General features: G+C 31.8%; 2 protein-coding genes across 3 annotated transcripts; one reads left to right on the top strand and one right to left on the bottom strand.

Annotated features, from left to right (window-relative positions):
- Positions 1–1,053: 1,053 nt before the first annotated feature.
- On the bottom strand, positions 1,054–2,783 carry LOC125866020 (putative F-box/kelch-repeat protein At1g15680). Its single transcript, XM_049546303.1, has one exon. The coding sequence runs from the start codon at positions 2,557–2,559 to the stop codon at positions 1,222–1,224; it is 1,338 nt and encodes a 445-aa protein (XP_049402260.1). The 5' UTR covers positions 2,560–2,783; the 3' UTR covers positions 1,054–1,221.
- A 6,627-nt stretch (positions 2,784–9,410) lies between these two features.
- LOC125865109 (plant intracellular Ras-group-related LRR protein 6) lies at positions 9,411–21,098 on the top strand. Of its 2 annotated transcripts, none has more exons than XM_049545279.1 (21): positions 9,411–9,659; positions 11,906–11,969; positions 12,071–12,207; positions 12,318–12,404; positions 12,486–12,561; positions 13,990–14,064; positions 14,166–14,235; positions 14,322–14,399; positions 14,521–14,581; positions 14,706–14,784; positions 15,111–15,201; positions 15,498–15,558; positions 15,656–15,723; positions 15,799–15,869; positions 16,570–16,707; positions 17,068–17,172; positions 18,382–18,506; positions 18,583–18,679; positions 18,762–18,836; positions 19,276–19,331; positions 20,777–21,098. In XM_049545279.1, the coding sequence occupies exons 1-21, from the start codon at positions 9,595–9,597 to the stop codon at positions 20,850–20,852; spliced, it is 1,755 nt and encodes a 584-aa protein (XP_049401236.1). In that variant the 5' UTR covers positions 9,411–9,594; the 3' UTR covers positions 20,853–21,098. The 2 variants fall into 2 exon arrangements, with proteins under 2 accessions (XP_049401236.1, XP_049401235.1); XM_049545278.1 differs by having other exon boundaries at positions 9,475–9,663; positions 11,910–11,969.
- Positions 21,099–22,489: the final 1,391 nt, after the last annotated feature.

Genomic DNA, 22,489 nt, shown 5'->3' with positions numbered 1-22,489 from the left:
GTGTTCAAAAGCACTCCAAAGTATTTGTTACAGAAATATTTAGGAATAAATTCTTTCATTTACCACTTGATTAATGCCTTCTCTAGAACAATTTGACTTGGTCCATCACGCTTTAGTAATCCTGAGAATTTGAATGTATTCGCGATAGATTTGATTTTACCTGAGATGATGAGACTGTGAACTCACAAACATTTATGCATTGAATGAAATCATTTCTCATTTTGTATTGAAACAATGTATAAAAGCATAGGCTAAAACAATTATTAAAAAGCATTACTTGAATGCTACTACACGAAATGTACCAACAACAAACTCTGTGTAATTCTCACAAGTGGGGTTTAGGAGGATAAGATGTACGCAACCTAACTACTACCTTTATGGGGGTAGAGAGGTTGTTTCTTATTGACCCTCGACAACCCTCCTCCTTTATCCAGACTTGAGACCAGCAATGTGAACGAGCTCACATGTATATTGATTCTATTCCTCAAAATTTTCTTTAGGTGATGTTATTATAACCTTCCATCACCAAAAATGAAGAAAATTCAAAGTTGAATCATCTTACTTAATATGGCTCTTATCATTTAGGATATGTAATTTTTATCAACTTTCAAGAATTCAAATCCATTTCAACTACTTGAGTTAGAAACTCTGAACATCACATCGATGTTTCAACCACTCTTACAAGGATATCTACAAGCTTCAACTAGTTTCAACTATAAGTTGTTAACGAAACTTAATAGAACAGAGTAGCACATGTGATTTACGCAGTTCTTAGACTGAACGCGTGCCAACAAAAAAAAACAGATGTATTTCGAAGATTAAACTGAAACACAGTTCACACAAACAGTTTTACAGCATCGAAAAGCCATGGACTATGCAAGAAACACGAAACAAAAGTTCTATCGCTCTTTCACTTGGTACATTGTCACTAAGATTCTGCAAGCAACTTATTTCAATGTTCCAGTTTAAAGTACAGTAGAACTAGAAGCACATCGGAGAGAAGACAGGGAAAACTCGATAAACTAGAACAAGCAAAGAAATCAAGAATGCATATAGCATACCAAGCAAAAACAAATCTATTCAGAAGCACGTTAAGGCACGAGGAATCTTGTGTCATTAGGCCACTACAGAAGTGATCAGTAAAAGAAAATGTTTCTAAACTAAATGACTAGAACAAGCAGTTCTTTATTAGTTCCCGATACACAAGAAACAAATCACCATTTACTTACTGTTTCTTTTCTTGATAGGAAGAGAAATTGGCCATGGAGGAAGCGTAAACAAGAATGCTGATGACCAACAAGGCGTTTTTCTAAGGCTACCCCGTCCATTTCTTTGAAATGTACCTCGAATGTCAGCTGGATCAACAAGGGCATCCAATTTTAATGTTTTCATGTTGTATGAGACAATGGTGTCCCCGAAACCAAGGTAAAAGATGTTGGCATCAAGGGGATGGAAGGCAATCGGAGTAGGAATGATCCCATTTAACGCTTTACTAATTAAAATGTCATCAAACGAGATGTCTTTAATCTTTGCCTTGTGCTGCAAAGTCCAACTTGAAGAGTCATACTCATCAAGAACCCAAACAGAAATGCCTGAAAATCCAAAGGGATACACTGACACCACAGACGCCTCCACATACCTCAACCGACCCTGATGAACATCAAACAAAACAGATCTTCCGTTATTCCTGGCATCAATGCATTGCTCATCAATATCACCAGGGAGACCAATTACGCGACATTGATTGAAATCATCAAAAGGATTAAACACTAAAATCCCATGTCGACGATCAATCCAATGTAACTTCCCATTCAAAGCGACAGGCCTCCTTAGCCACACAACTTCAATTGCTATATCCATATACACAACAACTCTCCTCCAACGTCCAGTCTCAGACGAGAACACCTCAAACTTAAGCACATACGACTCACCAAACTGACAATCCAATCTCACTACTTTATAGCTCGTCAGAGACCCCCCTTCAGATTTCGTTATAAAACCAGTACTAACATCACCAAAACGTGTACAAGTTCGAGGAATAGCAACACAACACCCCGTCATAGCATTGTAAATATGATAATCACTCACTTCTTCACCCACACCGCAATCATACAAAACTAGCCCATCACTAACTCCAACAACATTACACCCCTCACCAAATTCACTACTACCTACCATATTAGGGAAATGAACCATACTAAACCTTGAATGTAACCAATTATCAGATACCAAATCAGGCAAAAACGACTGAGCTAAAAAGCTACCAATCTTCATATTCACACAAAGTGTGTTAGCAAGAATAGTCCAAGGTGTTAACAAAGAAGCACGAGATATATACAGGGAAGCAAAAGAAGTTGCAGAAATCAAGAAACGCCATCGTTTTGACACAGATTTGTACCTAAAAACACATTTTACAGGCAATCTTGATAAAACTTCAATCAAGAACCAATCTGGAAGATACCCATTACTGAAAAACATCTCTGATTTGGTTTTTACAAGTTCCACAGAAATGGGGTTCTCAAAAAATTCTTCCTTTTTGCTATTAACACAAAGTTCCATCTTTTTATAGCTTAAATTTGGAGAAAAAAGTGATTTTTTAGCAAATCTTTTGGTGGGTGTTGCTAAAAAACAGTGAAGAAATTGAGTAAGTGGTTTTACCTTTTATAGATTTGAGATTTAAGGGCTTATTAGAGTCAAGCAGACAATTGAAGACTTGGAGATTTTAATAAAATCAAGAATCCCCAATTTCGTCTCCTCGTGGGTTTGCTTTTGAGCCTATTTGAAGGTTAAGACTGACTCAAGTTTCTTGGAGGTCTTTTTCCATATGCTGGTGTGCTTTTTTTTTTATTGACAAAAAAAGGGAGAACGATAAAAAACGCATCTAAAGTATCATTTGTCTGAACTATGAGGTATATAACCAATTATATATGAAAATACGATTCGAGTTAATTGTCATATGAAATTTTACAGGAATATTAAGTTATCTTATGTGTTTTGTAGTTTTGATTGTTGTATTCAAATACTTGATCTAGTCAATTTTGAATTATTTTTTTTGCGAGATTCTTATTTGAATTATTAGGTAGATGGAATCTACTTGATAATTGACGGAATATCAAAATACGATCTCGAAATTGATGAGTCAATTGTCATGTAGATGGAATCTATGAGTGTATTAATTAAGTTGTTATGTGTCTTTTAACGATTGTATTCAAACACTTGATCTAATAAGTTTTTAGGTGTGTTTTGAAAAATAATTTATGATGGTTCAAATAAAATGCAAAAATATATTAATCCATATATGAAACTCGCAAAAAAAAATACTTCCATTTTATTTTTGACTATTATCTCATGAAACAAAGACTATATTAAACTGTAGAACACATGGGTAGGGTAATGTACTCTTTTGTTTTTTTTATAATGGAGAAATCTAGTGGTATAAGAAACAAATATTTGGACCTAATTTAATTTTAAATTTATTATCTAACATCATATAAGAAAATCGATCAAGTCATTATCCAACATATAGGAACTCAACGTCTTAATATTAATGGCGAAGCTAGAAATTTCATATATACTTCATATAATTTTTTCAATACATAATACAACTTTTTGACGAAGAATGTTTGACTAACTAGCTACGACATTGCTAGTGTGCCCCCAAGATTGAACATTTGTAGTAAGAGTCATGAAAAGAGGATTCGATAGAATTCAATAATTTTGATTAGAATCTATATTTTCAACCGAGGTTATATTACAAGCAATATTTGTTCAATTTGAATTTGTTGATAATTTCCAAATATATGGTCTCAATTCAAAATTTGAATGAGAAATTAAAAACAAAAAATAGGTAATTACTTCATATTGTCTTATTAAAAAAAACAAGAATTTGATAGTTAACATTTAACAATCTATTATTTGTTTGATTTTAGAAGTCTTTTATGAGTAGAGAAGACTTTCTTTTCTTCTTTTTTTCTCTCAAGAAAGAATGCTTAGTAAACAAAACTTGTTGACTAATTACAAAACTATTAACATAATTAGAAAAGAAAAATCAACTTACTCTAGAATAACATAAACATGATTTATTTAATACCCTAGATACTTTTATTAATTCAATTTTTAGTAATCTTGATTCAATTAGCACATAAAGTAGTTAAATGGGATTTATTTTAGCACACCAAAACATCTTTAATAAGAAATTTATAAATTACTCAAAGTCTATACTTAACGCAATGAAAATTCATATTTAATCAAATATTATTGTATAAAATGAAATGATTATGAAAGAGTAGTAAGTGGTATCATGGTTGTTCAACAATACTAATGGAGCGGTAAAATAGCTCTTTGTTTTTTATAAAGGACTTGGATATGTGTTGGAAAACGAAATTGACTTTGATAACGCTTTACAAATAAAATATCAAATAATCATTTTTTAGCTATATAATTGAAGATTACTATCATGCAATTTCAAAATTCTACAGGTGAAACTCTCGGGATCCTATGATAATGTTCTAGAGTTTTACCTGTGAAATTTTGAAACTTTATTGCATTGATCGTCTTCTATTACATGCTTAGAAAATAGTTTACCCGTATAATTGTTACAATGTGATTCATCTTTAGAGTGATTTTCTTTTAGTACGAATCTGAGTTAGTGGAGTTCCAAAATGGATACGTTACACTGATATAATACAGAAATATGATTGGCTATTGATCAATCATTTTTAGTAACTAGTTGTGCAATTGGTTATTAATTATTGGTCCATCAAAGTTGGCTCTGGCGGCTAATGAATTTTTCCACATTTTTTATTTTTTTTAAATTTCGTTTTAAACCATAAAACTTAATTTAATTATGTACATAATTTAAACAGGAATGACACTCAAAATATTACTCATCTTTCATCTTCTTTTTATTTTGTTTTAATGTAGGTGAAGGTATTTAACTTAATACAAAATATATTAAATTAGTATAATAATAACATTTTTAATATACTCCCACAAAGGGGGTATATATATTAAATTATTACGAATACAAATTACAAAAATCATTTTTTTTAGATGGACTAAAAAGAAAATATAGTATTACATAAATTGGGATAAACAATAATTTTAAATTCCACGTTGGACTTTTTGGTCTAAATTAGGGTCACATATATGAACTGACTCGACCCATTTAGAAGAGATAGAGATAATGTTCCCACATTACGAATAATATACCTGAGTTAATTAAGTCACTATAACCTTTTAGTTTGTTGATCTATTTTTCATTTTAGTATTAAAAAAAATGACGTTTTCATTATTAGCAATTTTTTAGTTTCAATTTTTTATAAGACATGTTTAAGACTATAAGACTAAAAAATATTTTAATATATTTTGTATATCTTTAATTTAAAACCTCAAAATTTTTTAAAAAAAATCTATTTTATTTTTTTTAATTTCATATCAAAATAAAATAGACCAGATAAATTAAACCGGATAAAATATTTTTTTTCTTGTTCTTGTCTTGATAAGAAACTAGAGTTGGACAATTGGGCTATTGGTATCGTATATTTCGGGTCAAATGTTTCTTTTCATGCCTTTTTTTTTTAAAAAAAAAAGTCCATTTCAATAAAATTAATTGAAGTTGTCCCATTAAATATTTTAAGGAATAAAGTCCTTTTCATATGAAGTTGAATTTTAGTTTATAAAAAAATTTAAAAGATCATAAGAAAACTGTTTCAGGTAAACAACTTTTTTTTACAAAAAAGTTTTGTTCGATACGATAATTCGATAATTAAGTATTGTATTTTTTTTATGAGATAATGTTCATAATTTGTCCAACATTTGATATGTTCTCTTGATTTAAAAATCACATATAGAGATTAAATTTTGATTCTGAAGCCCTAACATTAATATTGTGATTTTGGAGTTACAAGTCAATCAGGGCATCCAAATCACTCATTAATGTTACTTACATGTACGGTAAACATTTCATTAGAGTGGACGTTTGGTATTCAATTCGATATTTCAAAAGTTTGATTTCGATAATTGGTGATTTTTAAAGTAAATATATCAAATATTGTACTTTGAAATTTTGGTCCGATACGATAAATTTTAATTTAGTTCGATAATTTCAATTTTAGGTTATTTATGCCCACCCCAGATTAGTTTTTTGTATTAAAGGTGATTATATTTTCAATATTCGAACTCAGACATTTGATTAAGAATAAAGAGGTACTGACATATTTAAATTCTTACGTGTTAGAATTACCCAACCAGCCGCCACACAAGTTAAAAGCGTGAATAGTTTAATGTATTTAGATTCATGAAAATTGTAAAAAATAGTTTTTTAAAGAATAAAAAAATAGTGTTCACACATGTAGAAATATTTTTAAAATAAAAAGTTGACAACATAAATTATAAATTTATAAGTTATAACGAATGAGAGTAATTTTTAGTGGGGCTTACCTCCTCAATTGCCAATTTACGTAATTCATTACGTGTTTGATAAAAAATAATTAAGTCACTAATAAACAGTTAAACACTAAAGTTGCTTTCACAAATTATATATTACGCCATGGTGTATTAAATTAGATTAGAAAATTAAGTAGAAATTTTAGTTTTCATAATCGGCAGTAGAAAATAAAAATAAAATTTATTCTCCACAAATAAAAAACAGAAAATATAATTGTGGTTAAAAGTCTGCATAGACTATGTATATATATATATATATACACATCGTTAGCAATAAAGATAAAGTGAATTCATTGATTGACTTGTGATGGAGATATGAATATTTAGTAGGCTTATTTGATTTTAGTTTCCTCCTTAATATTTTTCCATTTTTCTTTTTGATATTTTAGTAGTTACAATCCAAAAATTTTTAATTACTTTTTTCTTTAGGTTTTAGTGAGTTTTATTCCAAATTTTATGGGTAATTAAAAGACATGTTTATGATAGTAAAGATAGTGATACATTCAACATTTTCAATTGCTGAATCTATCTCTACATTTCATTATAACTTATGTTAATTTATGTGTTTATATGCCGTTTCGATTAAATCGATGTATATAAAGTATCTTTATATATATGTGTGTTATTTTATACATTTATTTAATATAATAATAACACTCTAAAGTTGCATGCAACAGCCAATACCATATACAAATTATTTTAATTTGTTTCGGCGTGCCACTAGCCATATTTTTTACTTATTTTATTATAACTGATTTTATTAGAAACCATGTTTAAATTATTTAAAATGCTTAAATGTATATAAGCAACTTTATACTCCATATCATTTTGGCAAATTGATACATATATTTATTTTCCCAATAAAATTCACGTGGTTCAATTTATCTTATTTTATGTTTCCCAAAGCAAAGAAAAAGGACCTAAATCGAGTTTAAATAATAAGTATACACTATCTTTAGTGTTGACAATTTTTAACAATGAGACTATTTTCATCTATTATAATAGGTAAATACATCATATTTTTAAAATTTCAAATCTTATCTTTCAAAAAAAATATTTATAATATCACTTGAATGACAATGATAGTGTAAAAAACATTTACACAATTATGTCATTTCAATGGTAACCACAGTTAATGCTATTTAATAATTATTTATTGGTAATATATGTTGGTAGGAGATTTCAATTACTTCGCAAAGTAGGCGAGGCCACACCAGAGAAATTACTAATTGAATTTTGCTGAATTCATTACTTACAATATGGCTTAGCCTCTGAATTCTTGCATGCGTTTTGCGATAATTATTTTCATACGATATAATATTCACTCACTAGTATACTTTAATTTAGATGTTCAAATGATAAAATATGTTCAAATCATTTCAAACAATAATTTTTTAATTACTTTTATCTTTCATATACGTGTAGTTTAGGCTCTAATTAGAAGTCCTAACATATCTAAATGTAATTGACATAAATATATCTAAAATATGCATTTTTAATACAAAATATATATAGTAAAAACAAAATATATTGACTTGTATCCATGCAAGATTGATGATACCTTAATACTAGACTAAAATAATGCCCAATGCATATGGTGCTTAATTCCATACACTAATTCTATTTTTTTAAAGCTATAAATACAAGATTAAAGCACTTAATCAACTCATTAGTAACTAGTTCATTAATTACTAGCAAATATCATTATATATAATGGTTACTCAAAATATTCTCCTCTTAAGCTCATTGCTTTTGTTGCTACTCTTAAACTTAGGCTATGCTAGCAATGGGCCGATCCCGGGCTCTATGAAAGCCCAAAAACAAGAAAATATGAGTTCACCGGGCTTTTCTCTATGGGAACCGTCCGAACTCTACTTTTCTAAGAAACCATTACTATATCGTTGTTTGTATGGATGTCTACCACCACCGAATATAACCTTCCCAAAAAAACATCATCATCGTCATCGTCATCATCATCCTTCTCCTTCTCCTTCCCCTTCTCCTTCTCCGCTTAATCAACATCATCATCATCATCGTCCTCCTCCTCCTCATCATCATCCTCATCATCCTCGTCATCATCAGCCCAAGCCCAACACCATAATGGATCAACCCAAGCCCATGCAAAAGGGAAAACAAGATGGTCACTAGTATATGAAATATAATTAAAATGCCTTTAAGAATATGAGTAATATAATATAATAAAAGAGAAAATGTGTATCTAGGCCTTTCACTAATATTATGTGTAATCTTATTGGACTTTAACTTGTAGTACTATTAGATACAAGAGCATGTATGTTACTTTATCTGTCTCAAACTTATGTGACACAAATGAAATTAAGAGAGTTGAACAAATATTTTTATGATTTTGAAATACTTTAAATTGTTAATTATTGTAATTTATAGTATTTTTTATGTAAGTTTCAAATAGTATATCTTATTTTCTCTGTCATAATTTATATTGCACAAACATGATTTCGATAAAAGAGAGAATGAAAAAGCAACTCAAAAACATCAATTTGGGATTGATGGTAATAAGGGTTAATTTGGTCAGAATTGTCAAAAGATGATAACAATAGTTATAACCAATTAGTATTTTTTTTCAAACCAATCATGGTTTGCTTTTATACTTAAATGACGAAGGTGCCCTTAGTTACCAAAGCAAATGTTGATGTGCTGCGTGCTTTGACACAACAAACTACCTCTTCTAATATATAGGAGTAAGTATATATGAATGATCAGTTTATTTAATCAATTTAGTTTGATTTTTTTATTTGAATCGATTTTTATCCAAATTGTAACTATTTCTAGTATCAGTTATCCTATTTCAACTATTCTTATTTATATAATAAAACCTTTCCTCGTACTATTAATATCTATATATTAAAACACATATAATATATTATATGATAATAATTTAACTATATAAAAAAAAGGGTAACAAATAGTTGAGATATAAAACTCGAAAAAAAATAATGAAATATCCATGTAAACTTATTGACAAATAATGTGATGCCACCAGGCACCAAGTCTCCCCATTTTAAGTTTTCGAGCACCAAAAAATAGTAAAACTTCACCAATCGAGCGAAAGAGAAAGAGATCTTGTAAGATTTAGAGTTTGGATTCATGGAAAATTGAGAAGAAATCTCCATGGATCGAGTTCTCAAAGCTGCGAGAACTTCCGGTTCTCTCAACCTATCGAATCGTTCTCTGAGGCAAGTACCTAATTATCCTATTTTTCTCGCATTTTTTTGTATTTTTTATTGAGTTGATCTGTTCATTTTATTCTTCATAACTGGAGATTCAATTTGGTGTTCGCATTGTGAAATCGTTTTTTTTGGTTATCTGAACTTGTGAAAATCGGAGTCAATATGAAGATCGTTGATGATTCTGTAGTTAGTTGTACATTGATTGAGCAATTTTAGCAGAATTAATGAAAAAAATAATCATGAATTCAATATAGATTTAGAGTTTACACACGAATTGATATTGAACTCTGTTCTCGTGGAAATTTGCTGTTAGCTTTGTGCATAAAACAGTGAAATTAGAACATTTTAAAGCTGCAAAATCTGTTTTTGTTGTTGTTGTTGTTATAATGTTGAGTGAGGACCGTGGATGGATGTGTAGTTGGATAATAGTAACTTGGATATAAAGATCCTTAACAATTCTAGACTTAGTTATACTCTGATGAACAAGTTTATCACAGCTTTGAATTTTTTTATAAATTCAATATAGATAGAGTTTCACATGAATTGATATTGGACTCTGGTTCTTGTTGAAATTACTGCTGGAAGGAAATGAAGCAACTAGGTGTATATCGTGGTAGCTGGAAATAGTCTATCTATTGGTACTTTGGTTTTGAAGAGAATGTGAGGTTAACGCGAAGAAAATAAAGATAGCGGCTTGATTTCAAAAAAAATTCAATCATGAATGATGACGAGCAACTGATGATACTCTTTTTGGATTCAAAATGTAATTTTTTTTCTTTATATGCCATTGTACCAAATCAGATTTTTGTCTAATGGCTCTAATCCTACCGTTCCTCTGCACTATTAATAAAAAAAAAGCGGTATCTGTGCTAGATTTAGTTGAAGGACGTCACTTTTATTCTGTAAGCACATTATTACTTGTAGATAGATCATTAAGGGTGGAGGGGATTGCATATTTTGGTGGACAATGAGATTGATCATCCTCCCTCCTCCCCCCTTTTGGATAAAGGGATGGTTTGAATCGTCTTATAGTCATGCATTCTATTCTGATGCATTGTCATAAGGATTACTGATCTCTTCGATTTCCTTAAGTTAATGTACTTTGTTCAAGTTCAGATGAGAGGTTTCCTAGTTTTGTTGGCATAGTCTAGTAATTAACCTTAAATCATCTGTTGGTAGTTGGTACAAAAGCAGAAATACTGGCTTCGGTAGTTTCAAACTTTAATCACTTTGAATTACATATAAAGCTAAAATACAACTCCTCCATGGATCCAGATACCACTGTTTGTCTTAACTTTAGAAGGCTAACCCTTATCAGCTTACCATATGGTCAGTGAAATGACTACAGATACTAGGATATGCTCATACAACATTCTGAAAGTTCCATTCTATTGATTCCTAATTCAGTTCGATAGGGGAATCAAACATTTAACGATTACAATGTTTTCCTCGGGGGCAGAAACATAAATCGGGAAGGATTCACTGAATCAAAGACAGTTCAATTCCATCTTAGCCGATCTAAGCTGTACAGTCTATCCGCCCCATTCTGTTGCACTATTAGAGAGCCCAGCATGTTCTCTCTGGGGACAAAAGCAATACAGTTGGATATGGGATTATAAATTCTATGTTCTCCATACCATAATTCAATTCAATATTCTCCATACCATAGTATTTTTTATCTTTGAAAGTCAAGAAAAGGGAACACGGACTGATATATGTCTGAAATTAAAGATAATCAATTTTCAATTAAACCCCTGTTTAGTTGTTTCTTGTTACTTCTCAAAGAGTAAGTAGTTTTACACTCCCTTCTATGAAAACAATATAAACATAGTGACTGTAACAAGATATGATGCAGAATAAGAGAATCTCAAAACACTGGTGCGATGACATTTTATGTTTAGGTAACAATGGAAAGCCAGGTTATAATATATTCATTATTGGATTGGACAATGTTTAGGAATGTCTAATAAGTCAATGTGGTAAAATAAATAATGGAACAAAGGGAGCAGTATCTTGTACATATGACAGGTTAAATGTTGGTATTTGATACTTACATTATGCCAAGACATTTCACGCTTCTTTTCTCTGTTTATATATGTGTCAGCAAGGTGATTGAACGACTAGTGCACCTGCCTTTAAGATAATAAATTCAAGATGTAGTATCTTAACGCTTGTTAGTAACAGAAATAGTAAATGGTTGATTTGGATCAATAAGAGAAAGTAGGAAAAATGATTTGCTTCTTCATGTACAGTGAGGTGCCCATTGACGTATACAAAAGTTTGGATGCAGCCAGTGAGGATGAGAAGTGGTGGGAGGTATATGAGTTTCTCGTTAGTAATACTTTTTAGTTCATTAGGCACTTGGTTTATTTCCTTGAGAATTGCTAATGCAAATTTATGCCTTTAACTATGTTTAGGCCGTGGAGCTACAGAAGCTGATTTTGGCTCATAATGACATAGAAACATTGCAGGAAGACATTCGAAATTTACCTCTACTGTCAGTGTTAAATGTTAGTCACAACAAGCTAACCCATCTTCCAGCTGCTATTGGAGAGTATGTCCTTTTTACCTCTTCAATCTTGAAATACTTTATACTGGTTCTTTTTTAGCATCTTACATGAAAGCTGATCCAGAGATTTAATGACTTCTCTTTTATTCTGCTAGGCTTCATATGCTGAAGTCGTTAGATGTATCATTTAACTTGATAGTGAACATTCCAGAAGAGATCGGAACAGCAGCTTCTCTAGTCAAGTAGGTTTGATCATTTCACCACTGTATTAAATAACATTTGACACACTACCAGCTTATTAAATATCTGTGTACTGACTCCAGGCTTGATTGTTCAAACAACCAACTAAATGATCTCCCTAACTCCCTTGGAAGATGTGTGGAGTTATCAGACCTCAAGGTAGCACCTCATCTTTCTGATGATATGTTACTACATTAAGAAAAGATGGTTCTGATTAAAATGCTGAACTGTTTTTCTTGATATTTAGACGCTAGACAGCAGTTATCTGGCATATCTTAGTGAATTATTCGCTACCTTAAATTTTGAATGTCTACTTTTAGAATGGCATCTGTGAAAATGTCTATCTGATGTCCTACTTACAAGGAGATACTTTTCTAATATTCACATGATTAACATGAGAATTGCTACAGGAAAAAGTAACATTTTGACCTTTTAACCCCATAAGTGAATGTTGATCTTCGAATTTCAAAAACGTTTAATCAATGTGGTATGCATCTTACTGTAAGTGTAATTTGGTAATAACTAATAAGGTAAAATTCGTTGAGCAAGTAAAACTCGATCTTGCAGCATGTGGGCACGAGTAATGGTAAATAATTTTATTAATGTTGAGGAAATCCTCATATACAAGTAATATACGAAAACGTAGAGACATTAAGAGCAACCATATATACAAACGATAACCTCTTGGAAAGACTTGGTATTTCATAAATACCTAGTCATTCTAAGATAAATGATTTTAAGTTCACTTTTCAAATTATAATTGGTCTTTTGACATGATATTATGGAAAGCTATGAGATGGTGAACAATTTTGAAGGGCACTTCTTTTTCTTCCTTGCAAAGGAGGATGCATTTTATTGTGATAATAAGAGATCATCACATTCCACATTTATAATCCAGACCATTTCTTCATGTAATAGACAAATATTTGAGTATTTTACGGGATGATATTCAATGAAGAGTGCAGGAAATTGAAGATTCACTTCATGACAGAATGTCACATGCACAATAAGCTCAAATGCTTTTCAAAAAACCCTTGTTATGAATCTTTGAGCTTGTTTCTTAATGTGGTGATCGTAAGATAGAAAGTAATTAGTTTGTTGACCCATATCCAATTGTGCTGCACCTGTTCGTCCAAAATGGTCTATAAGTTGAATAACATTTTTCCCAACATCAATCAATCAACTAAGTCTAATCTGAAATTAGTTGGGGTCAGCCAGACGAATCCTCTATATCCATTTTGTTCTATTCAGGTTCAATTTAGAGGAATACTAGTATCTAGACTAATTTTGCACTAGCTGTTATCCTATTGCAATCATATTCCTTTTTCTGGACTTTGACCGACTATGCTTTATGAAGCTCATTTAGGTGGACTCCTAAAAAATACTAATTATTCTCATTATTGAAGAGGATTCATTGAGGGAGTTTAGTACATTTAAAAGTCTTATTAGCATGAAGACTTGTTGAGACTCGAAGAAGCAACCTTTTCTTATGTTAATCAAAACATCAACTATCGAATATTCTCCAATTCTCTCCTCCATTTGTTCATACCAGTTTGTTTTTTTCCTTCTGTCTGTTCCTTCAATCAGGCATCGAACAATAGCATTTCCAGTTTGCCAGCAGATCTAGCGAAGTGTTCAAAATTAACAAAGTTGGATGTCGAGGTACTAAAACCTGATTGTCTTACTACTGCTTGATGATTTCTTATAGTTTTGCACTCAGAAAGTCATGCTTGACAATTCACATTTTGTTATATTCATGCCAGGGAAACAAGTTAACTACCCTACCTGAGAGTTTGATTGCATCTTGCAGAATGCTTACTGAACTCAATGCATGTAAAAACTCTGAATATTCCATTTTCTCTGTACTGTCAATTGACTCTTAATAAGGAACTGGATTTACCTCACATTAACTTCTACAGCAAAAAATTTGCTCAATAGCATTCCAGAAAATATAGGAAGCCTTTCACGCTTGATTCGCCTCGACCTTCATCAGAACAGTGAGTACATCAAGCTTCTTTCGTGGTTGTGGCAACACTTGAAATAATGCTAAAATTTGCATTGTGTATCTTTTATTAGTTAACATGACCTGGTTTCCTCGCTTTATTTAAACTTTGGTAGGAATTTCATTGATCCCATCCTCAATAAAGGATTGCTCATCTCTTTTGGAGTTTTATATCGGGTATATCTGTCATTGATGCTTGTGTTTCCTTTGGTTTTGAGAGGCTTAAAATTATTCTATTTCGTTACATTCACATTTTCCCTATCCACCGCGGCCCCATTCTTTTGTTTATCCACTTTGACAGGAATAATGCACTTACTTCATTACCTGTGGAGATAGGCGCACTTAATAGGTTGGGGATATTTGATCTCCACTCAAACCAGGTGAATACTTATTCTTCATCTTCAATTCTTTAGGAGATGCTCTTAGTATATAAATGGAGAAGGGTTCATGGATGGGTCCATTATCCACTGAGTTTCAAGCTGTGTGCCATTGGCCTCGAAGGTTTCTGGTTATCAAAAGAAAATCACTAGGAGATTCTCATAATTATGCGAAAATGTTTCATTGAATTGTTTTTTCTGAAGATATAACAGTGCCCTGAAAATCAGATGTTGTAACTTGGTCTATAGTGTTAACCAGTTTCCTCTTGGTGAAATCATTTTGTCAACTGACTCTCCAGTTGAAATAAGTTGTTTATTCTCGTCTGCAGTTGAAGGAGTACCCGGCGGAGGCATGTAAATTGCAACTTTCAATGCTGGACTTATCAAACAATTCATTGTCTGGATTGCCTCCAGATATTGGTAGGCTGAGGCTCACTTCCTGCGTTTTATTAAATTCATTAATAATAGTGTATTTGGGTTAGCTATGTCTGACTTTGGGTCATTGGTATTCTGGTTCTCACAGTCATTTTTGCTGTCCTTTTTCTTTTTGATAGGCAAGTGTAACTTTTGTTATAGTTCCAGCATAAATGATTTTTTTTGCTGTATCCTTTTATTTCTTGGTGCTTTTTCTTAGGAGTGCAAGAGAATATAGTGTTATTTTATTATTACATATTATTTTAATACGAGCTAATCTTGGTTACAACTTCATAACTTAGGCTTAATGACAACTTTGCGGAAGCTTCTGCTCGTTGGCAACCCAATTAGGACACTTCGGAGGTTGAAATTAGATCTTGGCACATTTATTGTACTTTTGTTTGTTTTCTCGGTACTTGAATTTATACAAAATTCCTTTTAACTTGAAAAATTTCTCCAGTTCTTTGGTAAACGGACCTACACCTGCTCTATTAAGATTTCTTCGAAGTAGACTTCCAACTGACGAAGGTAAGATGGTGTTATTGCTCAATAATGGTGTTCTTTCTATTTTTTGTTTTCTTGATTCAACTACTCTAAATGTAGAGTCTGCAACTTCTACACCCGGGAAAGAGGATGTTGTTGCCAAGGCAGCTAGGTTGTCCCTATCTTCAAAGGTTATTCACTAACTTTATAGTTGTAAAATCCCCAGTCCTCATGCCAGAAAAATCTATTTATTCTGCTGGATGTTAGACCACCAATGGAGATGAATAAAGTTAAATCTTACTATAAAATTTGCTTCCAAAGTGTCGTCAATTGGTGATTTTTGTAGTCTACATATCCAAGTTGATGAGTCTGGAAATACAGGTCTGGGTAAATTCCAGTCCATTCATTTCTAATACTTTTCAATGGACCAGCGGCAGCAGAAGTGCGATATAGCAATAACTCTGAGATTAATAACAGTTTAGTTACTATTACAAACTTCTTTTCATTTAAAGCCAAAATATTTGCGCAGTGGGGCATTTCAAATTATAGAGCTTACGTTTTTGTTAAATTTCATATTATGACCTCTAATGTCTAGCTTTTCAATATAGTTTCTATTAAAATCCTCTGTTAGTTCAAGGGACAACTGACAAGAAGCTTGTTTTCAGAGGCCTGCTAGAAACAAAAGTGTGCAAAAAGCTTGTGTTGTACCCTGAAGCCAGAACTTGATAGTCGAAGATGTTTAGTATTTCTCTATAGTCTAAAAATAATTTAATTTGGTAACTGCAATGAATGCTAAGTGCCTTTGCATGTAATGCTACATTCTATAGGAAAGTCCATTTGTTTCTTCTCCCTGTCTGGTGACCGTATCATCATGAATAGTTGTATTTGCAGGAGCTTTCTTTAGGAGGACTTGGTTTGACTGCTGTCCCTTCAGATGTCTGGAAGTCGAATGACATCTCAAAATGTGATCTTTCAGGGAATTCAATCGAAGAACTTCCTCTTGAACTTTCCTCTTGTATTTCCTTGGAGGTAAAACAATTTATTTTCCTGTTCCCTTATGTTTGCATTGAAAGGGTGATCAAGCCTGATTGACAAAGGAAAAAGAGAAAAATGAAGGTCAAATCATTATTGTTACAGAAGATATCACTTAAAGCTCCCTCTTTAACCCACATATCTTCTGGATTTCTACATGATTTATTCTTGTTTATGGCAGGTTATAGACCTTTGCTCCATGAAAAGATAAAAAGAGCGAATTTAACTTTTGGGAGTTCTCACTTGCTAGGACATGCTTATTTAGTTTGCCATAATATCATGAAAAAATAAAATATTTAGGTTGGTTGGTTGGATTGACTTGCCTGTTGCTAATCACTTGTCTGTTTAATTGTGCAGGCTCTTATTTTATCTAAAAACAAGATAAAAGATTGGCCTGGTTCAGTCTTAACATCTCTTCCTGCACTTACATGTTTGAAGCTAGACAATAATCCCCTCCGACAGGTAAATGACTTCGGGTCGGTCCTGTGCTATTAACAGAAGATTTGTTGATGTTCCCAGTTAGATAGGCCTTATAGAGGAAGACTAATAAATGAGTCACATACGATATGGAGTGAAAAGGGATGATGAGATAATGGTCATAAACTGGCTACTCTTTAATAGAGCTTTCCACCGTTTTGTCTTATGAAGTTCTTCAATGCTTTTATGGGGGAATTCAACCTTGTAAATATTATTGAAATAGAAAAAGAAAGACTTGGCTTGAAATTAGATTTTGTACATTAGAAAGAGCAGTTTCGAGGCAATGCTATATGTGGTAGTACAATCCTTAAAAAAATCATCAATGTGCTTGAGTATTGATGGCCTTCCCAGAAGAGCAGCCCTATGAGAGATGGATTAGGAACTTCTATCCACTTGTGGGACTACACTGGTTATGTTGTTGTGGGGTGGTGGGGGAATAAGTTGTCTTGTCTTCTTATTTGCACTACTTCTTGCTGCTCTAGAGAATGAATCATTATACCATGGAAACTTTATGGTTAATACTATGACTAACAGCCTAGTCTATAATATGTTATCCATATGCTATGGTGGTTAACATTATAAGAAAGAGGAAGCAAGAAACAACTTATCAGGTGGAAAGTAGAGGATAAGTTCTGACATCATGAATGTTTAAATGTAGTAGTTGTTCAAAGCTTAATGATCTCACACATTCAATTTATGGGAAAATAGGCTGGTAAGATGACTTCTAACAACCTATTTATGGGAAAGAATTTGTGAACTTGCATATGGGATTAAGAAGTTTGTTTGATTGTTTCTGGTAGAGAAAAGCATTGAATGGGTGAAATTTGGTTTCTTGACAATTTGTGAGTGATGAATTTGCTCCTTGTTTAATTTATAAGCATCTCATAGTGGGGAAGTGTCTCGTTAAATAGGGGAAGAAGTAGTCTGTTGATTGGGGTATAGAACTCTCTAGACTAAATATGACTGTCATATGTTAAGGGCTAAATGACTAAATTCATAGATGCCCAGTGGAGAAAACACCATTAAGTTTGTCACCACCTGAAAATATGGGAAGGGGTTAGTAGCGAAAACTATCATCAATTTTGTCAGCAAAAACAATTACATGTAGAAAGTTCTAGTCTTTTTCCATTTTTTCCTTTTTATCATATTTTCTATGTCAGATTGTTTTAATTCTTCTTTTTCCCATGATTATAGATACCATCCTCCGCCTTTCAAGCTGTATCCAAGCTTCAGGTTCTGGATCTGAGTGGCAATATTGGTTCTTTACCAGAGCATCCTGCATTTTCTTGCCTACCAGAGTTGCAAGAGCTTTATCTGAGGTCTGTTAACAATACTCATAATGATGGTACTTTTTAAATTTTAGGCTTGACATATGTTTGCTACTTGGTTGAACAGAAGGATGCGAATATCTGTTTTCCCAAGTGATATAATCAACTTAAAGCAGTTACGAATTCTTGATTTGAGCCAAAATTCACTTCAATCAATTCCACAGGTAAATTTGTATTTTTATTAGCAAACAGATTTATGTATCCTACTGAAACCTTGGTTTAATATATGGTATCATTTGTCTACAGGGCATCGAAAACTTGGCATCTCTCACTGAACTGGACTTATCAGACAATAATATTTCTTCACTTCCACCAGAATTGGTAAGTCTAAGATTTGCAACTGAAGAAGTTATAATTTTAGTCAATAGACAACTTGTAAGCCTTTTGAAGTATCTTGCTATATGCATACTGAGATAAAGATTTAGCACAATATTCATTTTTGTAAGCCTTATTTCTTTATAACCAAGGTTTTATCTGAATCTACATTATGAAATTCCTGATTCGCAAGTATTTTATCAATCAAAATCCCGAAGTTATAGTACATTTAGCACCAAAGGTGTGGCCTAATTGTCAAAAACACATCCTAGTATTTTACGCATGGCCCGAATGCCACTATTGTAGGTAACTAGTGAAGAAACCAATGGTGCTGTTATTTCTGGTCTGGACATGCATGCCCCAATTCTAACAGATCTTATCTGCATGTTTTTTAAATTTGATGGTGTTATAATGTACTAACTTTTTCAAACAAATGGTTTTGTAGGGTTTGCTTGAACCTAGTCTGCAGGTGTTAAAACTGGAGGGTAACCCGCTCAGAAGGTGAATCTAATTCCTTTTAGTTTTTCTTTTGGTTATTCGGTCTTCTATTTGAATTAAAGTTTTTTATTTTTGCTTCAGTTTGCATTTTTTAATGAAAATTTATGGATCAAAGTATTCTTAACTGTGATCTAATTTCCCTAAGGCATAAGTTTAGAGAACTCTTGTCTTGTTCGACATAAATTGTGTAATATCTAATTTACAAGACATAAATTTAGAAATAAGTGAGTTCTGAAACTAAACTTATGCCTTTATTGAGTATAAATTTTGTAGAAATTAAGTTATGTCTTGTGATGCATAACTGGTAGGTTATGAACTTCTAAAGACTTAACAAACTGAACTTATGCCTTTATTGAGCACAAGTTCGGTAGGAATTAAGTATGTCTTGTGATGCATAACTTGTAGGTTATGAACTTCTAAAGACTTAACATTCTGAAACTAAACTTATTCCTTTGTCGATTATGAATTAAACTGCCCCTAATATATAAGTTCTATAGAACTTAGCCAATAATATTATATTATGATATGATAATATAAACTTTTAACTTGTATTTTTCTTTTATATATATAATATATAATATTTTCAACCATTTTTTTATTACTTCATGAAGAACAAAAATTAAAAACTATCAATGGTAGAGGTAACAATTAAATGCCACTCCAAAATAGATACACTTCCAAATGACCCGTTTGAACACGTAAACTGAGTCGGTCTAGTATGACAATTAATACCGAAATAAGAAAGCAAACAGACAAAAATACGGTCCTGCATATTCCCATCAACCGCTTCAGTGGAGTCTGAGTGTCAGTATGAAAGTATATTTCTTTCCATGTCAACTTCATTCTCTATAAAACTTTTCTGCTCATGTTTAACTTTGTTGTGTGTTTTCTTTGCCTTTCATGTTTATCCTCATTTTATTGGAGGGAAAAAATTTAAATATGTTATTAAACTTTGATAAAAGGCTTATGTATGTTATCCATTAAAAGTTTGATAAAAGGTTCATATATGCTATTGAACTTTGATAAAAAATTCATCTATGTCATCAATTAAAAAGTTTGGCTCATTTATGCTATTTCAGTTAACAAATAATGACATGAATGAGTCTTTTCTCAAACGGAACTGGCATAGATAAGGAAAACTTTTAGCAGGTGACATAGATGAACCTTTTGTCAAAGTTCGATGACATGTTTGAGCCTTTTCCCTTTATTCAATAATGAATTCACTCTTAAAAATAAATGTGGTGTCCGGGTCTCTGACAAGTATAGATATCATATAACTTTGTCACGAAAAGTATTTTATACTCATTGTGAATTAAATCGAAAACCTCATTATTCTTAACTTACTTGGTTAACTACTTGGTCATATTGCAATTAGTCCAATATTATCATCATATTAAGAAAATTTATTCTTCAAGTATTGATCATTTTTTCCCTTTTAAACCTCATAGCATTCGAAGGGCCATTTTGGATCGAGGAACAAAAGGCGTTTTGAATTACCTAAAGGAGAGAATTGTAGAGCATTAGCCTGTTTGAATCTTGATTCCTGAATGAGGCCTGTGGGTGTATGATTATTTATTTGAAATTTGTATGTGAAATTTGTACTTTTACCACTTTTTTGAGACATATCATCCTTTGTTTGAGGTGTACTTTGAATGTACAATTGTTGTTGTGTTTCCCATATTTTATTGTTGTAATTTGAGAATGACCAAATGTACAAACTGAACAAGTAACCATATTGGTTTGTATGAATGCCAAATTATACTCATGTCATCTCTGTTGTTTCATGTTGTAAAGCCTGATTTACTGATCAATGAAGTGGATGTAAACTTTGGAGATCGAAATTTATATTACGAGGTGATGGGGTTAATTTGAACCTTCCACTACAACTGTGGAAGACAGGAAGATCACAGAGTGAGCTGGCCTTTTAATTAACGAAAATCAAAGTTTAAATTTCATCAAAAAAACAAAACACCAGCTGATTTTTTTCCCATCTACCCAAGTCTCGCTGAATAAGTTAAACAGTAAGTACCTATTTGTATATGAAGTTTGAAATAATTATATATTGTCTTATTAATTAATATGAGTCAAATACTCTTAGATATATGTATTTTTGCACTAGTTACATTGAAGTAGGGAGAGAGGTGAGTGAGAAAAGGAGGGAGGCGAGCAATAAAGTCTATATATTCCAGATACATGCATTTGGGATATCAGATATACTCTAAAATACTAATACATAGGAATAGAGGCGAGCAGGAAAGTCAAATACATGTGAATTCACTTAAATACAGTGTATTCGATATACATGTGCCATATATATGTATTTGAAAGTCCAAATTATGATAAGATTCATAATATTGAAAATTCACGTAAAGAAAATTATGATAAGATCCATAATATTAAAAACTCACGTGAAGAAAAATAATGTACACAATTTTAATCCAAAAGTTACTTATTTCAGAATCACAATCATATCACAAATGATCTCCTGGTACCAACAACTCAGTGCTTACCCATATGCACAAATCCCAAGAGAGATTACCTCATTTGAAGACTGCTAAAATGTAAATTAATAGATAGTCAAATCTTAACTAATCTCTTAAACACTTTTTTTTTTGTTTTTCCTTATTTTTTGAGATTTGTTTTAGAGTTTGACTAATTTTAATTTATATTTGAAAATTTTATTTTGGAGGATAAAATATATTTTTTACATCAAAAGTGACTTTATATTCAGAATGGAAGAGCATTGACGTGAATTTTATGAAATATAGCTGACTGATTTCGTTTCACTTCAAATTTTGTGGGTTCATTCATAACGTCAAATGATCGATATTCATTGCTTAGACAAGACTGACATCACCTTTTGTGAGTTTCAAGGTCATGAAACGGAAAGTCAGGATTATCTCAATTTTTTGTGTGTATTAGTAGATGAATTTTTCAAAATATGACATTGATTACGTTTGAGCTCACACTGAATCCATTAATAATGACCAAATAAACGATACATTATCTCTACATGATCAACATCACTTTTTTGAAGTTTTTAGGGCCAAGAAACATAACTTTTAGTAGTATCCTTAAATATTTTTGTGATTGTTTTTAATTCGATATTTATTTTGAAGTCGGATTAATTAAAATCTTATTTTATAATATGAAACATATTT

The sequence above is a fragment of the Solanum stenotomum genome, chromosome 5, assembly GCF_019186545.1.
Source record: "Solanum stenotomum isolate F172 chromosome 5, ASM1918654v1, whole genome shotgun sequence".
In the NCBI taxonomy this organism is placed as follows: domain Eukaryota; kingdom Viridiplantae; phylum Streptophyta; class Magnoliopsida; order Solanales; family Solanaceae; genus Solanum; species Solanum stenotomum.
The sequence above is the reverse complement of the archived record's forward strand: the minus strand, read 5'-3'. Positions and strand labels throughout refer to the sequence as shown.

Excerpts from the sequence above, each read along its gene's own strand:
- LOC125866020 (XM_049546303.1), bottom strand. The coding sequence starts at position 2,559 with ATGGAACTTTGTGTTAATAGCAAAAAGGAAGAATTTTTTGAGAACCCC.
- LOC125865109 (XM_049545279.1), top strand. The coding sequence starts at position 9,595 with ATGGATCGAGTTCTCAAAGCTGCGAGAACTTCCGGTTCTCTCAACCTA. Across the intron at positions 14,236-14,321 it reads GCTTACTGAACTCAATGCAT|CAAAAAATTTGCTCAATAGC; the intron begins GTAAAAACTCTG and ends TAACTTCTACAG. Across the intron at positions 15,559-15,655 it reads CCAATTAGGACACTTCGGAG|TTCTTTGGTAAACGGACCTA; the intron begins GTTGAAATTAGA and ends AAATTTCTCCAG.